Source organism: Globicephala melas, chromosome 9, assembly GCF_963455315.2.
Source record: "Globicephala melas chromosome 9, mGloMel1.2, whole genome shotgun sequence".
Lineage (NCBI taxonomy): Eukaryota > Metazoa > Chordata > Mammalia > Artiodactyla > Delphinidae > Globicephala > Globicephala melas.
In genome coordinates this window covers 47,859,543-47,880,394 of record NC_083322.1, presented here as the reverse complement: position 1 = coordinate 47,880,394, position 20,852 = coordinate 47,859,543, and the positions used below count along the sequence as shown (strand labels likewise).

General features: G+C 40.7%; 2 protein-coding genes across 3 annotated transcripts in view; one reads left to right on the top strand and one right to left on the bottom strand.

Annotated features, from left to right (window-relative positions):
* The window catches only part of TAX1BP1 (Tax1 binding protein 1), an 88,179-nt gene extending 79,222 nt beyond the window's left edge, over positions 1-8,957 (top strand). Inside the window, exons 17-19 of one of the 2 annotated variants that reach the window (XM_030857413.2) lie at positions 6,349-6,431; positions 7,051-7,206; positions 8,489-8,957. In XM_030857413.2, coding sequence (XP_030713273.1) covers positions 6,349-6,431; positions 7,051-7,206; positions 8,489-8,615 — 366 coding nt within the window. In that variant the 3' untranslated portion in view covers positions 8,616-8,957. Of the gene's footprint in view, positions 1-6,348; positions 6,432-7,050 lie in introns of both variants that reach the window. The other variant, XM_030857416.2, reaches the window with a different exon arrangement.
* JAZF1 (JAZF zinc finger 1) overlaps positions 8,947-20,852 on the bottom strand; it is a 338,185-nt gene continuing 326,279 nt past the window's right edge. Inside the window, exons 4-5 of the mRNA XM_030857417.3 lie at positions 17,031-17,200; positions 8,947-11,342 (exon numbers count right to left, since the gene is read on the bottom strand). Of these exons, the coding sequence (XP_030713277.1) occupies positions 11,166-11,342; positions 17,031-17,200 (347 nt within the window). The 3' untranslated portion in view covers positions 8,947-11,165. The remainder of the gene's footprint in view (positions 11,343-17,030; positions 17,201-20,852) is intronic.

Genomic DNA, 20,852 nt, shown 5'->3' with positions numbered 1-20,852 from the left:
TTTTCTGCCTACTAATGTTCAGATCATCTTAGAAAGGTAATTTTTGGTAACAGCTTTATTGAGATATAATTCACATACCATACAATTACCATTTAAAGTATACAATTCAGTGGTTTTTAGTATATTCAGAGAATTGTGCAGCTATCACCACATTCAATTTTAGGACATTTTCCTCACCACAAAAAGAAGCTCTGTACCGTTTAGCAGTTACTTTGTCTCTGTAAAGTTGCTTATTCTGGACATTTATGTAAGTCAGATCTTATAACGTGAGGTCTTTTGTGACTGGCTTCTTTCACTTAGCATAATGTTTTCAAGATCCATCCATGTTTTAGCATACATGCATATTTAGCTTGAAGAATGTACTGCATTCCTTTTTATTAAATGCTGAATAGTGTGCTGTATGGATATACCACATTCTGTTTATCCATTTCTCTGTTGATTAACAGTTGGCTCTTGTGAATAGTGCTGCTGTGAACTTATGTACAAGTTTTTGTTTTGAATACCTTTTTCAGTTTGGTTATATACCTAGGAGTTGAATTGCTGGGTCATAGGGTAACTCTATGTTTAACCTTTTGAAGAATTGCATGATTCCTTTTCCATTGGCAGTGTGTACGTGTAAGAGTTCCAGTTTATCTACATCTTTTCCCACACTTGTTGTCTGTTGTTTTGATGATAGCCCATCCTAGTAGATGAGAAGTGGCATATCATCATGATTTTGATTTGCATTTCCCTGATGGCTAATGATATTGAGCATCTTTAATGTGCTGGTTGACCATTTGTATATGTTCTTTGGGAAAATGTCTATTCAAGTCCTTTGGCCATTTTTATATAGGATTATTTGTCCCTTGCCAGATAAATGATTTGCAAATATTTTCCCATCTGTGGATTGTCTTTATATTCTTTTGGTGGTATCCTTTGCAGCACAAAAGTTTTAAATTTTGATGAAGTCAAATTTACCTATCCGTTTTTTGCTTGTACTTTTGTTGTCGTATCTCAGAAACCATTGCTTTATCTAAGGTAGCTCTAGCTTCTAATTTAGGTCTTTGGTTTGTTTTAAGTTTTGAATATGGAGAAAAGTAACTTTTTTTGGTATTCTTTTCCATTATGGTTTATTACAGGACATCGAATATAGTTCCCTGTGCTGTACAATAGGTCTTTGTTGTTTATCCATTCTATATGTAATAGTTTGCATCTGCTAATCCCAAACTCCCAATCCAACCACCCCCCTCCACCGGCTCCCCTTGGCAACCACAAGTCTTCTCTCTGTGAGTCTGTTTCTGTTTTGTAGATAAGTTCATTTGTGTCATTATTTTAGATTCCACATATAAGTGATATCATATGGTATTTGGCTTTCTCTTTCTGACTTACTTCGCTTAGTGTGATAATCTCTAGGTCCATGTAGCTGCAAATGGCATTATTTCACTCTTTTTTTAAAAAATTTTTTAACATCTTTATTGGGGTATAATTGCTTTACAATGGTGTGTTAGTTTCTGCTTTACAACAAAATGAATCAGTTATATATATACATATGTTCCCATGTCTCTTCCCTCTTGCGTCTCCCTCCCTCCCACCCTCCCTATCCCACCCCTCCAGGCGGTCACAAAGCACCGAGCTGATCTCCCTGTGCTATGCGGCTGCTTCCCACTAGCTATCTACCTTACGTTTGGTAGTGTATATATATGTCCATGCCTCTCTCTCGCTTTGTCACACCTTACCCTTCCCCCTCCCCATATCCTCAAGTCCATTCTCTAGTAGGTCAGTGTCTTTATTCCTGTCTTACCCCTAGGTTCTTCATGACATTTTTTTTTCTTAAATTCCATATATATGTGTTAGCATTACGGTATTTGTCTCTCTCTTTCTGACTTACTTCACTCTGTATGACAGACTCTAGGTCTATCCACCTCATTACAAATAGCTCAATTTCGTTTCTTTTTATGGCTGAGTAATATTCCTTTGTATACATATATACCACACCTTCTTTATCCATTCATCTGTCGGTGGACATTTAGGTTGTTTCCATGTCTCGGCTCTTGTAAATAGTGTTGCATGAACATAGGGCTGCATGTATCTGAGAAAAGTGACATTTGAAAATAGAGATCTTACAAAATTATTTGCTTTCCTATTTTTAAAATACCTTTAAATTTTATGGAGTTGTAATTCAGTGATATTCCTTCATTGACATATTACTAGAAATGGATGTTTGGCTGAGCTTAAACAGTAACATCTCATAAAAAGAGAATGTTGACGAATTTTACTTAATAATACAGAGTTATAAGGATAAACATTAATTCTTTAGTTTTATATAAAAGTTACCCAGAGTCATTGGTACTCTGTTCTTAATGTGTTGATTTTGGCCTTAGCAAATGTTTCTTGTAGGATGCTCTTGAACTAAAGTAGTAATTATTAACTTAGTAAAAGTTCTATTAAGTGGTGGATCTTTCTTCATTGATATTCATTACTAGATCCTTAATGATATCTAAATATTTCAATTAATAATTCCTGGCAAAGGTGGAATCATAACACAGTTTCAGAAATTCTGATTGTCCGAATCCTAATGATTCAGATGGTGTAACTCAATCATTAGCTCCCGAGTGTGTATTGCTAGTTTGATCACAATTGCATTTTTTATTGTGGTTGAATACACATAACATAAAGTTTACCATCTTACTATTTTTTAGTACATGCTTCTATAGCAGTAAGTACAGATGACCCTTAACGTGAGGGTTAGGGGTGCCAACCCTCCATGCAGTTGAAAATCTGAGTATAACTTACAGTTGGTCCTCTACATCTGTGGTTTCTCCCATATCCACAGATCTGCATTCAAGGATCCAACCAACCTCAGTTCATGTAGTATTGTAGTATATACTATTGAAAAAATCCCGCATAAAAGCAGATCTATATAGTTCAAATCCTCATTGTTCAGTGGTCAACAGTATATTCACATTGTTGTGCAACAAGTCTTCGGAACTCTTTTCATCTCGCAAAACAGAAACTCTATACCCGTTAAACAACAACTCCATTTCTCCCTCCCTCTGGCCCCTGGCATTCTACTTTGTCTCTCTGAATTTGACTATTCTGGATACCTCATATAAGTACAATAGAATCATACAGTATTTATCTTTTTGTGATGGGCTTATTTCACTTAATATATGTCCTCAAGATTCATTCATGTTGTAAGATGTCAGAATTTTTTTCCTTTTTAAGGCTAAATAATATTTCATTGTATGTGTATACCACATTTTGTTTATCCATGCATCCACTGATAAACATTTGAGTTGTTTCCACCTTTTGGCTATTGTGAATAATGCTGCTATGACCATAGGTGTACCAGTGTATCTGTTTGAGTTCCTGCTTTCAGTTCTTTTGGATATATACCCAGAAATGGAATTGTTGTATCGTATGGTAATTGTATTTTTATGATTGATTAAATGTATTTTGTTGTCTAAGAGATTAACCAATTTTAATACTATTTCAGATGTTCAAACTGGTTATATACTTTGATAAGAAAAACAAGAATATTTTTTAGAGACTAGATTTTGAGTTGAGCATCTCATGAGAAGTTTTGGGTTTCAAACAGAGCTTCAGTTTACCGTAGCATGTTTCCTTTGCTTAAAAACCAGTTTGCAAATAGAAAGAGTATTGTGCTCATGGGTCTAAAGGTACATGAACAATGTACAGTGGTTTAGACCTTTGTGGAGATTAAAATGCTATTGAAAATATTTTCTTAAGAAAAATTTAATTATTTGGAATTGTTCGTAAATACATTTTAGTGTGGTATTCCCAATAATATTTGCTTACAAGATTATTTCAGCAGTTTAGCTAAAATACTAGGTACTTATACTTTAAAACTTGCTATTCAAAATTCTTTTGACTTGACAACTTTCAGTGCTAAAACTTGATTGTTTTAGTAGTTTTGGGTGGAAATCTTGCTAAAATAGAGTACTAATAACCTTGATGACTGAAGTTTATTAATTAAAAACTTAATATTGAATGATGTCCTCACATTCTTTTAAGGTGTATAGTAAAGCTGTATGATCCAGTGTTGAAATCCTATTTGATGTTTTGGGTTCTTGTCTGCTTTCCTCTTTTTTTCACCAGTAGCCATTTTTTGTTGCGGCAGTGAGCCTGCCTTAATAGCCTCACTTCCTGGGCTAATTTGTTATATGTAAACTAGTATGGTTTGGAAACTAATTAGCCGAGCTTGATGAGTAAAATGGAATAACTGTATTTGGGAGTGAAAATTTGGTCATTTTGCATGACAAGATCACCAGAGACTTTATTATATGAATTGGTTACTCAGATTTTATTACATACTTCTTGGTTTTAAACTATTCTCCCAGTAGGTGACTTCTTATTTCATGAGGACTTATGTCTCATTATTACATCTAGAATTCTACTCTTCAGTTCCTCTCCCCTTTTATTCTGGTAGAAGATACAGAATAATAGTTCCCTTACCAAATTATATATGGCTTAGAAAGTATAAATTGCTTTTTTTGCCCCCCTCATCCACATATTTTATAAGCAGACATATTTTTAACATGTCTGATAGGTGGTCTGAAACTAGCACCTTAGCTAGTTCCAAACTCTATTGTTAGCTGCTTCATGGAAGCAGTGAATTGGTGTGAGCTGCAGCTGTTGTAAAACACAGGGAAAGGTGGTTATGAGATTTTTGGTTCCATTATATTTTTCGCCCCTAGAAAGTTGTATTGTACAATATTATAAATATGTCTCATCAAGAATTTTGAAAAGTAGAATATGAAGACCTTTTGTTTTATTCTTTTTCTTCAATAGCATTTCAAAAAATTTTAAAACATTTATATATGAGAAAATTTTGTTCATTATTTTATATGTAATTGTTTAAGCAGATTCATTTTCGGATATTGTTGCTGGAAGGCCTAAGTATGGCAGCCAGAGTAATATGGCACAGAATCACAATTTGCCTGTTATACATATGTAAGCTTAGCAGATTCAACTACTAAATCATCTTCCCTCTTTGTCCCTGCAGATTTAAAAACTGTCTGGATTTTACTTACTTAAAGACTTTTAATTTTTGAAGTATATGAAGTACTTCCCCCAACATTCCCCAACTTCTCAATGCCCTATTAGGTTATTGATCCTGTTTTTCTTTTGCCCAGTTATATCCTAAGGGAATCATGTAAACAAAAGTGTTTTCTCATGTGATGCACATGGGGAAAAAAAGTCTCTCACCTCCTTTTTTGAGCTTTTACGGGGGTGGGGGATAATTGTCAGAATAATAGCTAAGTTACCACGCCTTCCCTTACTGTTCCTTCCCCCCCCCCCAAAAAAAATTCAATTTATCTTTTGTTTGGTCACTTAAAATTTCACATCACATACACTTTTTTGGAACCTCTTCCTATGACAGACCTGACTTATGAGCCTATTAATAGTTCTGGGGCAATCATGACTACCCAGCAACATAAGGACTTTAATCAGTGCCTCTTCCACCTGTTGCGTGCTGTTAGTTCATGACATGAGAGAAGCTAACAGACTGCTTAGGGGAAGAAAGCAAATGGGCACTTCAGATGATGTGGCTGCTTTGGATATGAAGTGACAGTCTGTGTTTGAATATTGATGTAGCAGCAGTGTGCAAATCTATAAAAAGTGACTAGAGGGATGCAGGCATGGAAATTCAAACCAGCATTTTCTTTCAGATTCAGACTCAGATTTACAGGGTTTTAGGAGTCTTCCTTGATAATGTTAATCAGATATTTAAATTTGAATCTGATTGTTTTACATTAGGGTTTTTGAGGCCTGTAGTTTGGTGCATTGCTTCACTTTAACATGGTTTTCCAGTTGGGTTTGCTTGTGTATTTGCCCCAAAACATACACACACACACAGAGTTTTCCTTTATTTATAATTTCTACGTATTGTGCAGTGGGTATATATTATCAAAGAAGATCCTGCCTATCTTACAGATTAATAGTCATTAAATGAGAATAAAAGGAAAAATAATGCAGTCTTAAGATTTTTATGAAAGTGGTCACCCAGTGTATGGAATGAAAAGTCGGTAAAGTTACCTACATATCGGTCAAAAAAGTCTATTGATCTCTACTTCATTCACACACACAGGTGTAGTATACTCTCCATTCCACTGAATACTGCTTTTTATTTCAAGGTATGACTTAGTCCATAGTGAAATACTCTCTAAAAAACAAAAAGTTACTTTCAAACATGTTTACATGAAAATCTAATTTAATGATAATAGAAGTAAATTTTTAAAAGTGTAATCTTATTTCCTTTATACGGTGCTTGATTGAATTAATTAATTGAGGAACTTCTATTTGGTTTCACTTTTCTCAAAAGTTGCACAATTATTGTTTGCCTAGGAAGATGAGAATGTGCCCACTGCCCCTGATCCTCCAAGTCAGCATTTACGTGGCCATGGAACAGGCTTTTGCTTTGATCCCAGGTAATTTTTCTCTTTCCTGTGTAGAATTGGGATTACCTGTGGCTCTCAACGTATGGTCCTTGAAAATTTGTTAGAAATGCATATGGTCCAGGGCCCTAACTCAGATCTTGTTGAACCCCAAATCCTTGCTGTAGGGCCCAGCAGTACACGTCTCAGCATGCCTCCAGGTGGTTCTGATGCGCACCGTACCTTGAGGACCAGTGCTGTAAACACCTTTAGTTGTTAAACTGAATGAACACTGTTGGGAAGCTACAAGTTGTATGAATCTTTATAGTTTTACGAAAGGCATATTTTGTTAAAAATTGAAGAATTCTTGTCACTGAGCCTCATTTCACATAATGTGATTGTATTTTTTGGATTTTGATGAGAAAAAGATTTTCTTTGTCAATCTAATCGTAAAACTAAAATTAGAGGCTTTACAAATGGTTTACACAGTTGTCAATAGCAAGCTTTTAGGAGCAGAAAAAGAGGTTCCTGGCGTAACTGAAGAGTTTCAAGGTAAGTGTTAGTATGCATATCAGCTTAACTAGATAAATGTAACCTCACTGTATCTGAAGGTTACTGCTGTTAAAAATCTGTTTATTAGAAATAGGTAATTCTTTCATTTTATTTCCTCAAGCTTTGATGTTCAGAAGAAATGTCCACTCTGTGAATTAATGTTCCCTCCCAACTACGATCAGAGCAAATTTGAAGAACATGTTGAAAGTCACTGGAAGGTGTGCCCAATGTGCAGCGAGCAGTTCCCTCCTGACTATGACCAGCAGGGGTTTGAAAGGCATGTACAAACCCATTTTGATCAGAATGTTTTAAATTTTGACTAGTTAATTTTTATTAGGAGTTAATAATACAGTTCAGCAGTTGGAAAAAAAACACACCTCAGACCACTAAGGAGACCACAAGGTGTCACTTTCATGTACCCTCTATTGCACTTTTCTGACCAACAGCTACTTTGAGTTTGGTGTTACGTAGTGTCAGGGTCAGTCCTTGGTTTATCACTTATCAATAAATATAATTTTAACCTCTGTTAATCTTACCTGCTTAAGAAGTTCTTGTGTATTTGTATCTTTATTTATTCCCCATTTTGAAAAATTATACGAATGAAGGAAACGGATTATTTTAACGTTACCACACTGAAAAAATAGGTATGTATAGTGTGTTATTTAGCAGAATATTTACACATCTCTGTTGACCTTGTTGATTGAGCATGACTACTAAAAGTTATGTAACACAAAGAATTTATCATAAGTCTTGCAAAGTTATTCTTTTGAATACAGAAACTTCATAATTTAGCCCATGAAATATTTTTTTTTAACCCTCTTTAGAAGGGGAGCTGCATGTAGAATGAGATCACATGCTTCCAAGATAGCAAATATCCTTTTTATATTTGAAATGTTTGCTTTAGGAATTAATAGAATGCATATTTTGCTAATTTTATGACTAAAAAATTTTAGAATATCTGATTATTTTTAAGCCATCTTAAAGTTGTATTTCTATCTGATGGGGAAATGGAACAAGATATGTCAGTGTAATTGTTTCATATTAAATGATCTACTAAACAGTGATGGTTGTGGCATAAAATCACAGAAAATGTATGTCTTTTTTCACATTTTCTTGATGAGTATAACTTTGAAAAAATGTTCTCAGTAAGTGATTAAATATGTAATGCATAAACCCAAATCAAACTATCGTGTTCGTTATGACTCTGCTGTATATAGTATTCATTAACATTAAAGTAGACACATTTTTAGAAGTGTGTAATTTCATTGTCAAATTTATTTGTGATAGTTTTTCATTAAGTCTAGCATCTTGAATGTCTTTTTGGTCTGGGTCACTAAAAAAATTTTCTGAACTACAGTCCTTTCCCCTTTTAGAATATGAATGTTAAGGATTTAAAGTACTGACTTTTTGATTTTGCTGTTTTTGTGGTTATCAAAATATTTAAGCTTGTCTTAAGCAAACTAGCTATCTAAGATGTTAACTTAATATTCAGTGTAGTGGCATTTTGGGGTACTATATGTGAACCGCATATACACCATCTCACTTGTATTTGTTTCTAGGAGCAGAATTCATGTATCGTTGGAATCCTTTAAAAGGTGTGAGTCTAGGGCAAAACAGTATTGGGCAGTCAGATATCAGGACATGGCAGACCTGGGATGCAGCGGTAATGAAGACTCCATGTTTTAAGCTTCTGGATAGGTTATATGCTAAGCAGAATATATTCAGGTAAAATATGTTCAATGATATGAACATTTTTGTTCCATCAGTTAATAATTATGGACCATACTAACCTAAAAGTATCCTTTGAATATTATAGTGCTACTACCAGTGAAATGAAATTGTTCATCATACTAACCTAGGCAAAACATTGATGAAATCTACATGTCAGCTGAATTCTGCCCCCACCCAAAAAAGGCAGCCTTAGAACAAGGTACTGAATGGATATATTCGTTTCTGTGGCAAACTTGATACTGGTCTTTATAATGGATGCTAATGAAAATAAAGAGCCATGTTTATTTTGGGTCAGAGGCAGTTTATTTTAAATGTGATTTCATTTACATTTATAAGCAGCTTTTCTTGACAGCAATTTTGTTTCATTAAGTTGCCTTCAGTTCTAAAACAAACCTCTGTTGCTTTCAAACTTAAATGTGCTCTGTCCTGAACAAAACATATGAAAATATAATTTAAAGCACAGTTTTCACAGACACAGTACAATACATTCACTATACACGGTATAACAAAATATTCCCATCCTTACCTGTTTAGTAATACTGTCACAATGAATAAGTAAATAGAAACTGGAAATTTTTATAGTTGAAAGAAATTTAACATGCACAATGACTATTTTATGACTGTTTAGCTGTTGAACTACTGATCCAGCCTACAGTTTCTTGCACTAGAAGGAGCGAAGCTAAATAATAATTGCTGGCCTAAAAAAAAATTTGGTCAATTCTAGGTAGATATGAAATAGCCAAGTAGGGCCTTCTTATGCACCAACTGGTGGCTTCTCATGTCTGTATCACCCTTTAAAAGATAAAGGATAACACTGTATATTCAGGACCAAGACTACTCTTCAGAGATCTGAGGACATTTTTAGCGGGTAGTGTCTTTATAAATAACTTTTAAATCCCTCATTATGAGGGATTCACAATTTAAGAGTGTATTAATAGAAGCTTACCCATCTGGCTAACAGAATTGTCTTCCTTTCAAAACGTCTGAAAAACTGAGGAGGGAGGAACACCTGCTTTCCATCTGTAAGACTTTCAACAAATGGAAACACGGGAAGAAAGTTATTTTACAAGCATTTCGAGTTTGATTTTCGTCAGTTTTGTGGGCAGTTAGCCATCTCAAAGCAATTTTTATTGCATAATTAGGCAATTGGTAAACTCATGTTTAAGGAATAGCACTTGGGAGAAATGAACACTCAAGGCATGATGGTACTGTTGGTAAGAAAAACGTTAGGAATGGTCCAGACGTAGGTTATACTCTAATGGGTCACGTATTAGTCACTGACCACCTGCTGCAAGAAGCACTTACCTGTCAATAAGGCTCAATTTCATATTTCAGCAAAATGTCTTACAAAGCTAAACAGACATTTCCAGTGGGAATACAGACATCTACAATGTGATGGAAAAAGTGCCTTTAAAAAAAGTCTGAAAACACAATAAGCATGAGGAGGCAACAGGGGTCTTAACAAGATGCTCCTCTTTGAAACGCGCTTGGCATTTTAATTCTTATCTGCAACCCGCAGGTTGTTAGGGCAGTGGTTGCAAGAACTGGCAACACATAAAACATCACATCTGTTGGCAATAGAGAACGACAAAGTGCTTTGAAACTTCACCTAAAGATGAAGATAGAACTAAATTTCACACACACAAAATTTGCACTTAAGTATTTCAAAGTGTTTCCTAACAGATTTCAGGGGAAAGTATTTCACTAAACTGGTATCTTGGTCCACCGACATCAATAGGCATAAATTGAATCCCTTGCACCTAGCAGGCACTCAATGACTGTGTGTTAATGAGTGAACTGAATAGACTTTTTGTACAAAAATGCCATTTGTAACACTAAAATGATTGGTAAGTCACATGGCAAGATTTTCAGCTTTTTAAAGGTCTAAAGGATTTGCAAGATAATATAAAACACAGAAAGCACACCTTTTATGCATGTTATTTAAATATGAAAATATTTTTAGCATATTATGTTAAACATTCTTTCTTATTTATATTTCCGTTACCTAAAGTCTTTCTAGTCACAGGTACTAACTCACTCCATTATGTAAGGCATGGTAACCAGTTTGACAGTGAAGGTATTATTTTGGTTTTGAACACAATGAGTTGATGTGTTGAAAAACTTCAACCAATCACATTATAATCTTGGGGGAAAAACCCTCAGTGCTAGCCCCTCCTCCCCCGCAAATGATATCACTGCAACACAGCTAAACGATACACAACATGCCCTCAATTTCTGTCTTGTTTTGGGGGAAATGTGCTGAAAAACCTAGAGCTTTGTTTAGCACCTTATATCAAAGTAATGAAAATGGGTATGATGATTACATGTGCAAATGTACAAAATCATTAACTCTACAAAGATACATCATTCCAAAATTACAGAAAAAATTTAAAGCATGCATTTATTCTTTAAAGGGTTGCTGAATGCTTCCCCTGAAAAAAGGTGGCTGTTTTCAAAATCAGCAACTGCTGGTGAGGATTTCTTGGCACAGTTATGACCAGCATGTTACTGCTGCATCTTCCTGATAATGTCGGCCGACACCGGGGGATGGAAATTGATTGTGTGGTGCCGCAGGCCCTGAGCTGTCTTGTAACTCTTACCACAACGACACTTGAATGGTTTGCGGACACGAATCTGTGTTCTGTGGCCATTCTTAGCATGGTACTTTATGCCATTCACATTCTGTGGAGAGGACAAAAATATCACCTATTAGACGGAGTCACACAGTGTCAGATGGCGGGGAAAACCTCAGTGCAGGTCTGACTGCAACTGGACAGCTCCTGGATGGCAGCTGTAGACAGAACAGGCTTTTTCGCGAACTCGCAGTCGTGTGTTAATCGTGGGCGGTGCAGACTAGGTCATGTACACAGCTCACCCAAGGCAATTTCAAACACACCTCAGTTACCCTGAAAGTACTGACTTCTGACTTTTACATAAAATACGTATTTAAGACCCAGACTTTTAAAGAGGCACAGCTCCCTCTGAATCTTGTTTCTACTCTGAAGAATGTTAACGATGAAAAATTACATACAAATATCCTCAAGATGGCCCCGAAAAGAATCTAAAGAAAGAAAACATAGGTTAGGGTAATGAAGTTCAAGACGTGTATAAATTCTTCATTTGGAAACTCAGCTTATGTCTTGCTCCCAGCCAACCATGATAATCGCTACCTTATGTAGGGATTTTTGGTCCATTTTCTACTCTGCTTTAAGCCAGTATCTGTGCCCAAATCTTGCCCCAGCACTGTTGTGTGTGTTAAATAAACACCTATGGGCAGACAAGGCCCTACTTTTTATTTATGTATTATTCCAAACATACAGTGAACTTTAAAAATGTTAGGTTATTAAAGCCTCAGCAACAGATAAGTTCCAAACTTCAAATTGGCCTACAAATCCTAAATGATAACATGAAATAACAAAATGCTTTCTGGATTTCTATCAATTGGTTTTGCTAGCTCACTTGCATATTCTATTTAAGACGTCATGCCTAGAATCACTCTACAGATTCAACCAAGTTAGTTTTGCTTATCCCAATTACATGGTGAGTAAACAGGCTCAGGACACTGAGTAAACTGATGGAAGATTTAAGTAAGAATAAATGGCAGAAGTGATGCTAGAGCATAGGTCTTAATTTCCAAGCCAGCTACTGTCAGACTGAGGAGTAAGGGAAAAGAGAAGATAGGAAGTTGTTGAGTACAGATCACCAGAAGAGTGGACTGTTTTCTAAAGTATTATCTGAATCTAGGCCCACTGAGGCCAGTCCTGTGCCCAACGAAAGGTTTCCAACATAGCCGTCTTCCACTTCATAGGATGCCCTTATCGAGCTCCCAAAGAATAAGAACAAACTGCAGTTGTTTCATGAGCATCTAGCACCGTGCCTGGCACATAGTAGCTGCTCCACTAGTACCTGTGAATGAATGAATTTGTTAGAGCATGCCTCATTCTGGAAGAAATTGAGAGTTGCCATGAAACAAAATATGTTCAGTGGTTATTACTATTTATATTTCCCTATTGGAGATTCACAGTGCACATTAATACTTTTCAAAAGTCCTATGGAAGAGAATCCTCTCGACTTTGTTGAACCCAGGGGTGACAAGGAGCAACCAGCTGTCTATGCTTTGAGTCTGAGGGCTGTCCAGTGAGTTGAACCACAAGGACAGACACGACTTCTTCCCTGAACGTCCAGCTGTTGGCCTTCTGCGCCTTCAGCCCTTGTCATCCCTGCATTAATCCCTGCCTGCAGGGCGACGAGGCACTTCACTGGTCTTCTAGAGGCATGCTGGGGAGTGGGAGGTTGCTGCGCTGGGATGTGGGGAGGGCAGTGACGGTGCAGAATCCGACCCATTAACAGAGATGGGTGGATACGCCCTGCCAGCCCCTTGCTGCTCCAACCATCCCACCAGGGGCCCAGGCACATGGGTAAAGAAGCCAACCTGTGTTATCTAGCCCCAGCTGGTACCCTACTGCAGCGGCATGAGAGACCCAGGTGAGAGCCACCTAGCTGGAGCCAGGCAACAAAGATAAATATGAAAATATTTTTAGCATATTATGTTAAACATTCTTTCCCTCCTATGGGAGGGAGGGAGGGAGATGGGGAGGAAATAACTGTTTTATGATCATTAGAAAAAGACTGTCAACTTTCTAATAGTAACACTATGGTAGGAAGTCTCCTGACTCACAAATCCTTAATAATTTACATCTGCCTGCTTAATAATATTCCATTAGCTCAACAGATATTCACTGAGTAGTACTCAGTGAATGAAGGGTTACTAAAACATTCCTGTGGATGAAGCGCTACTAAAACATTTCATGTCCTCGCTTTCACCGGGAACTTGTTGCAAGATGGATCATTATAAATCCAGCTTACCCCTGTGCCCCAGTGCCACTCACGCCTTGTCAGAAAAGAGAGGAAACCAAAAATAATAAACATTTGAACAACAAACAAAAAGGCATATAGCAACTCCAACAGGACCAGGTCTTAGATATTCCATCCAGGCCCGAGTTCTTTGTTTTTTTTTTTTTTAAATAACTACTTAGGCGAGGGAAGGTTTGAAACCAGAAATTGCCAAAGCCCCCAGAAGCCACTCCAACATGAAACCAGATCTGGAGTTCACCAGGGGAAGGACACGCCCAGGGTTGAGTTGATTGCAACAGGTTCCGTGGTCAGTTCCCAGCTGGAATGTCAACACTGTGTTGTGCGTGGCTATGGGACTGACACATGTCAGCTTTATTACTCTGGAAAAATTAGGAAGCCAGTTGCATGTGTGGAAACACATGGCATTTCCAGGGTTGGCCAAAGAGCCTACAATAAACTACCTTACCATCTCCTTCTCTTTGTTGCTGTGATTTAAAATGTCCACAAGTGTCATGGGACAGCTTATCACAAATGTTAGTACAAGCTCTAATCAGACGTAAGATTTCCCCCATCTGTTCATTCACAGACAGCAATGGAAACTTCACTTTCTAAGACTTGAGGAGCTTAAAAAGCTTCACTGAAACTCCGAATTGCAGAGACCCTGAAATGAGTTTGGTCTTTCAAAAATATTAATAACAAAAATAAACAATGTCAGGCAACTTGAAAATGAAATACTTATTAAATCCTCTGGTCTCTGAAAGGGGGAAAGGGAATTAAGCTCCAATAGGACAAGGAAGGTCACTACAGTGAGAACTTTTCCTCATGCTGAGAACTTGATAACTACTGTCTTATTCAGTACTCAGGTTTTAAATAAAACTGACATTCAGGACTTTCCTGGTTGGGATAGTGGTTAAGAATCCACCTGCCAATGCAGGGGACACGGGTTCGAGCCCTGGTCCAGGAAGATCCCACATGCCGCGGAGCAACTAAGCCCGTGCGCCACAACTACTGAGCCCTGCGTGCCACAACTACTGAAGCCTGCACACCTAGAGCCTGTGCTCCGCAACAAGAGAAGCCACCGCAATGAGAAGCCCACACACCGCAATGAAGAGTAGCCTCCGCTCACTGCAACTAGAGAAAGCCTGTGCACAGCAACGAAGACCCAGCGCAGCCAAGAATAAATAAATAGATAGATTAATTAATTAGAAAAAGAAAGAAAATGAGAGGTACTGAAGGAGAGCGGAGGGGAAGGGGGGCATTCTAGGCAGAAGAAATAACACGGGAAACAACTCGGAGACCTAGCTGTACTGCGGACCCTGCTCCCTTGCCCTACTCTGTATGAAGTCTGGGGAGTTAGATGCTCATCTTCTCCCAGTTCTGCAAATGCCAATGAAATGGTGAGAAGAGCTGATCCTCAGTCAGTGCCCAAGAGACTCATAGTTGAGAGACTCCCTGCCGACGGGGGCAGGGAATGAGACACATGTGAAGTCAGCCCTGGGCATGAACAAGATGGCAGCAGTTGTGGATTCTGCCCGACTCCACAGCACACCAAGCTCATTACGCCCTCCACTCACCAACACCCATTCCAACCATCACGCAGTAAATAAGATGAAATAATTATACCAGAGAACACCTGGTACACCCTGCGGCCAGTAACTTCCCAGCAGAAGGAGTTAGACTAAAACTGTAGGGAATATGACCACACTCACGTCAAGCACTTGGTCAGGAGAAGCAGTTATGCATTTGTTCCTGTCCCATGTGCACCGTAACGTGGCACTCTGGCTCAGAAAAGGAAACTCACACTTCCCTCATGGAAAGCAGGACCACTAATTGCCACCCATGTCGTTTGCCAGTTAGTGGTACTGAAGCAGGCAGCCTCCGTAGCCCAAGGTTCACACAATTTTCTTTGGGCCTCGGAGAAACACCACTGCAAAGGCCCCACCAACCTAGACACAGACAAACTGCAGGAGAGGAAACTGCTGGAAACTCAAGAAAAATAGAAGCCAAAGAATAATGACAAGAAAATTAAAATGACCAGGGGACAAGGATGTAAAAAAGGAATGAAAGAGAGGTGGGAAAGAGAGAGGGCCTCATCATAAAGGGTGTCGCTTATACCACCCCCCACCAGCTTTTTGGGTTTTTTTTCGGTCAGCTACAATCTGGGTCGTTACTTTGCTCTCTCTTTTAGCATCGCTGATGTGCAAGACATCCTTTAGACAGTGTTTGGACCCTTGAGAGAAGGCAGCAAGACGGCAGAGCACAGAGGACCAGCTCTCATGAAGCATGGAGAGAAGGTGCATCTGGAAGTAGGCAGGGTACAAGGACAGCATCCCTGTCCAGCTTTCTCCACTTTGAAAGAAAGAAAGAAGGGAAAAATCTCTTTCTGCAAGCGGAGCTGTCCTCTGGACAAACTAGCTTGTCGAACGATTCCCCTGGGCTCCTGAGATAACAATTTTGTTGCTTTCTCACCCCTGCACCCACTTCCACGCCGCCTTCTGATCCAGAGGAATGTACATGTGCACCTGGGATACCCAGACAGCGCGTCAGGACACCCTGATGGGACCTCACATCTCCATCCTGGGGTTTTCACTGTAGTTTAAACAAAGCACATCTGTGCTTCCCATGATAAAAATTTAACAGTATATAGATCAGGTGAAATCATGGGCAACTTACCTGTGATACATTTGGGTTTCATGCTTTTATATCAGAAGCAGGTATAAAAAGTATTGAAATAGATTTTTTTAGTGTTCAGAGACATACTAAAGAAGGAGCGATACGGGAAGTGCTTATGCTGCCATACATTTTTCAAGCCTTTCTTTAAAAACAGTCAATCTGCTGGGGAAAGTAGCATCTCGTCAAATGCACCAGGTATGTTTTTGATTTTTACATTTCTATCTCACAGTTGGATTTTAAAGAACTGCCAACACCTCATGGGAAAGTTTGCAACTTTGTTTTTCGACATGCCCTCTGGACCCACACTTGAGTGCTGTGGGTGTTCTCACTGTTCTGTCCCTTTGAGTCTTCTTAGAGAATTTGGCGCCCCCAGCTGCCCTGACACCCAGAGGCAGGCCTGAGAGACACAGGCTCTGCGCCGCCTACAGAGAGTTCATCGAAGCTACAGCGGGTGGGTTTGGTGAGAAAAATACCAAAGCCCCTTTTCTCCTGAACTCCTTTCAAGCAAGGCCTTCCTCAGCTGGAAGTAAATACCCTGCAGCGTTTTCCAAAAGGGCTCTGTGAACCGTCTGCAGAGCCGACCGCTGCGGAAGGTGTTCGGCAAATAAACAGGTGACGCATTTGATATTCTGACTGGTCTGACATGAATCTGAAGAATATCAAAGACATGATTCTCCCACCAAAAAAACTCTCTTTTGACGTACCGCTCCCACACAGGTCAGTGAAGGGGACAACACACCCAACGGCCAGAAACCAGGGACAGCACTGACCTGCGGGCAGCCTGGGCCCAGGCCTGGCTTTCCGGGGGGCCACCTACGCCAAGCGGGGTGCCACCTCTCTTACCTTGTACCTCTTCTTACAGCCGGGAACCGGGCAGGCGAAGGGCTTCTCCTCGCCGCCGTTCATGCACATGGAGCTGAGGATGGCCTCGGAGCTGATGGCGCTCTCTGTGGTCCAGGACTCATCGCTGTCCGACTCCTCGTAATCCACCTCCTCCTCGTCGTACTCGCTGCCTGTGGGGCCAGAGGAGAAACAAGGGCTGTCAGGACGCCCCGCACGGCGGCGGCTCCTGCTGCCCTGGGAGAGAGCGTCCAGGCGCCAAGGGGCCGCAAGTGCATCTAGTCCCCGGGACAGTCCTGGGGGCAACATATCTGCTTTCCCACGGGAGAGACCAGGGAAAGGGCTTCCCAGCGATTCATGGCGAGGAATGAGCTGTGCAAAGAGCTTGGACTCAGTCTTCTGCGGGAAAGGTGATTGACCGCAAAGGTGCTGGGAAGGCTAAAACCAAAACTAACCAACTACGACAGACACACCCCTGCCCCAACACACACACGCACACGCGCACACACACACACACGATATGCCTGACATTACAATGGACAGAGTTCTGTCCCCATAGTTTTATGCTTTATTGGCATGGTAAACACACAAATCTGTAGGAGGGGGTTACATTCTACACTTACTAGGTATTTACACTTCGGTGGGAATTAATTTCAGTTCTTTTTCTTTATAAGCTGAGCTGGGAAGACCATGAAGAAATTTAGAACTAAAAGGGTGTTACCCCAAGCTAGGGAGCAGGGGGACAGAAATGCCCAGAGCTCTGAGGGCACAATGTCATCATCATCCTCAGAAGGCAGGTCCAGCTCCAGGAAGACCAAACGATTCCCTACCGCACCTGTCCTCAGGGAATAGCACCTGCCTTTCAGCTACACAAAACCCTCCCTGGGAGGGAGGGCTGAGCCGTTGCAGCAGACAGCTCAGACAGACGAGGGGATTCCCTTGTATCCTGGTTAAGAGCTCTGCTCAGAACTGAATTAAAAATCTGCTGTGCTGACTTCTGCCCAGGACGGCAGGGATGGAGAACCACTTCAACAAGCAGCCCCTCTTTGCTCTTTCTTTAACGAGGTCCACAGCCGTTTATTTGGAGCTTTTGCACAATATAACCCTGAAGGACATAATTCTACAGATCATAAACAGTGTAAAATAATACGTTGACAAGTCCTAATGCATTTACAAGCCCCGTGGAATAAATAGGAATTACAGCACAACATCAATAAGAATTATATGGTAGCAATTACAGTTGTGAAATTCATCCCCCAGGTGTGAGGCTAAATTGCACCCGGGGCCTGCCTGGGTGCTCCACGGGGCTCCCCCTGCTACATCAATTATTTCAACACCAGATATTGGCATTTTTATTGGGTTTCATTTTAATAGGCATTAATAAGATTGTTTGAAGAGCCAGTTGAGCCAGGAACAAGGACGCCAGCCTCTGAGGCGAACACTTAAAAGGATCCAGGAAGGAAGGAAGGGACCTCAAGGTGAACGAGTGCCTCGTATGGTTCAGGCACACTGGCTGCATCAGCTCATTTAATCCTCTGGTGACCCTGTGAGGTGGGGTGTCACTTTCCTACACGAGAGGAAATGAGCCCTGTGAGGCTCGAGAGCTGCCGCATCCTCAATTAGCTAGTAAGGGAGTTACCTTTTCCCAGGTTGCCTCCCGGCCTCCAGTGCCGGCAGCTCTCTGGGGGTGGGGTGGGGTGTGTCTCTCTCAACCTCCGTGTCGCTGGGCCTCCACCATCTACCGCTCAGAATTCAAAGCAGCCTGCTTTGAAGCCTGTTTAGAAACTCAGGCGGTACGGAAAAAACAATTTGACAAAAATGAGGCTCCCCGCTGCGCTTGGCTGGAGCCCCCAGAGACAAGAGACCCAGCTGGGAAGCGCTCGTAGGACACAGCACAGGGGTACCTGCTCTGCCGCGTCCCTCGGTCCATGAGCAAATCTGGAAACCTGTTTCTAAGTAGGGCACTGTTTAGGACGTTTTACTCTTAAACAAATGCCACATGCTGGTGTCCTTTAAATTGCTTGTTAGAAAACTATAAATACTATTTCGCAGAGCTCTTCCACCAGGACTTGAGAAAGTGAGGATGACTAATTTACCCATCTAACTGAGCTAATTTGTTAACCTGAATACCAGGAATCGCACAACGTTTACAACTGGGGGCAGCGCGAAAGCCTCAGACCAACCGAGGGCTTAATGAAGCCCAGCAGAAGATAAAACTGCAAAACTCTTCAGGATCAAAAGGGGCCAGGTCTGGGGGGTTAATGCTGTGGACACACTCGCCTGCAAACCATGCAGCATCCAGTCCCAAGTGGGGCAGGTAGGAGGACCACATGATCTACTGTCCGTGTCAGGATGCCTTTGCGAGTGAAAGCCAGCACGGGGACAACAGGCATACACAACTGGGCCCCACACACACACATCCTCGTCATCGGCACACCACAAGGTCCTTTGGGTGCTTTGTGAAACTGTCTCGCCTGGATGGGGGTCGAGAAGGATCTGTTTCTATTTAGTTCTGTCCTATAACACAGCCGAGCAAGGCCCAACCCTGGGTTCATGCCTTGGCTGGACATTGTCAGCTGAGTGACCAACCTACTTGGCCTCTACTTTCTCTTCTGTGAAATGGGAGGAAACAACCTCTTCCTTACAGTTGAAGGATTAGAATTAATGTTTATAAAGCACCTGGCACAGGAGGACCTGCACGTAGTAAGTGCTCAAAAAAACAGAAGACAGTATAATACTATTTTTGTAATAATACTATTTATAATATTACATGTAAAATAATACTATTTTTAGAAAGGCCTGTTGCGAAACCAAACAAAAAATAAGATAATTCTGATAGGTTTGGGCATCTCCACCAGAAAAAATACAAGAGGGATTCCATAACAAGAGAGGTGCTGTGCTGGCTGAGGACTGTTCGTGCAGATGCATCTACAGGGGCCAAGCTGGGAGCCCAGGCTGGGAGCCCCTGTGAGCCCTGGTGCTGCCACCGACAAACTGTGTGACCCCAGGCAAGTGATGTTACCTCTCTGAGTTTTAGAGTCCTCATCTGTAAAATGGGCTGATAATACTACTACCTCTTAAGGTTGCTGTGAGGAGCAACTGAGTTCCTGTTTTTAAAAGTATTTAGAACAATGATACACGGTAAGCATTAAAGAAGCATTTGGTAAATAAATAGGCAAAAGGTCACGTGAGCAGTTTACTTCATCCACTGTTCCCTCGCTTTCTCTTGAGGGTACTCACGTTTTAAAAACAGGAGTGGGGGGGGTCTACTGTTGCTTGTGTTCCTGTACCCCAAGTGCTACCCTGTCATCAAACAGGAGAAATGTCGCCAGCTGTGAGGCGGGTCCTGCAGCCACACGGCATCCTGCAGGTACAGGGGTTGCTATTGTCCCAGAAAGCCACACAAGCTCAGACGCTGGCATCCACTCGGTGCGCATATCTGGAAACCTTGCCAGCAGGGCCTGCAGTGCTCTGAAGAAAACAACCGAGGCCCCGAAACCTACTGCTCTTCCTCTCTTTTCACACATCTTTGAACCCTAGGAAATGCTAACCTGAAAGGAGTCATGGCTTTAGTTCAGAAACATGTGGGCCAACCCTCTCTGCTTTGTTTTATTCATGTCCTCATGCCTTTCGAAGGAGAAAAGTCAACCCCAACCTGGTTCATTTTCAATCTCTGCTTCACCTGCCATCTCAAAACTAACTTCTGAACGAAGGGATCTGCAGCGCTTGCCAGCCCTCTGCTAGAGATTTCCGCCCCCTGCCCCCCATTTAGGGAAAGCAGGATGGAGCGAGGCTGACTCTCCTAGCAGGGGTCTCCCAGCTTTT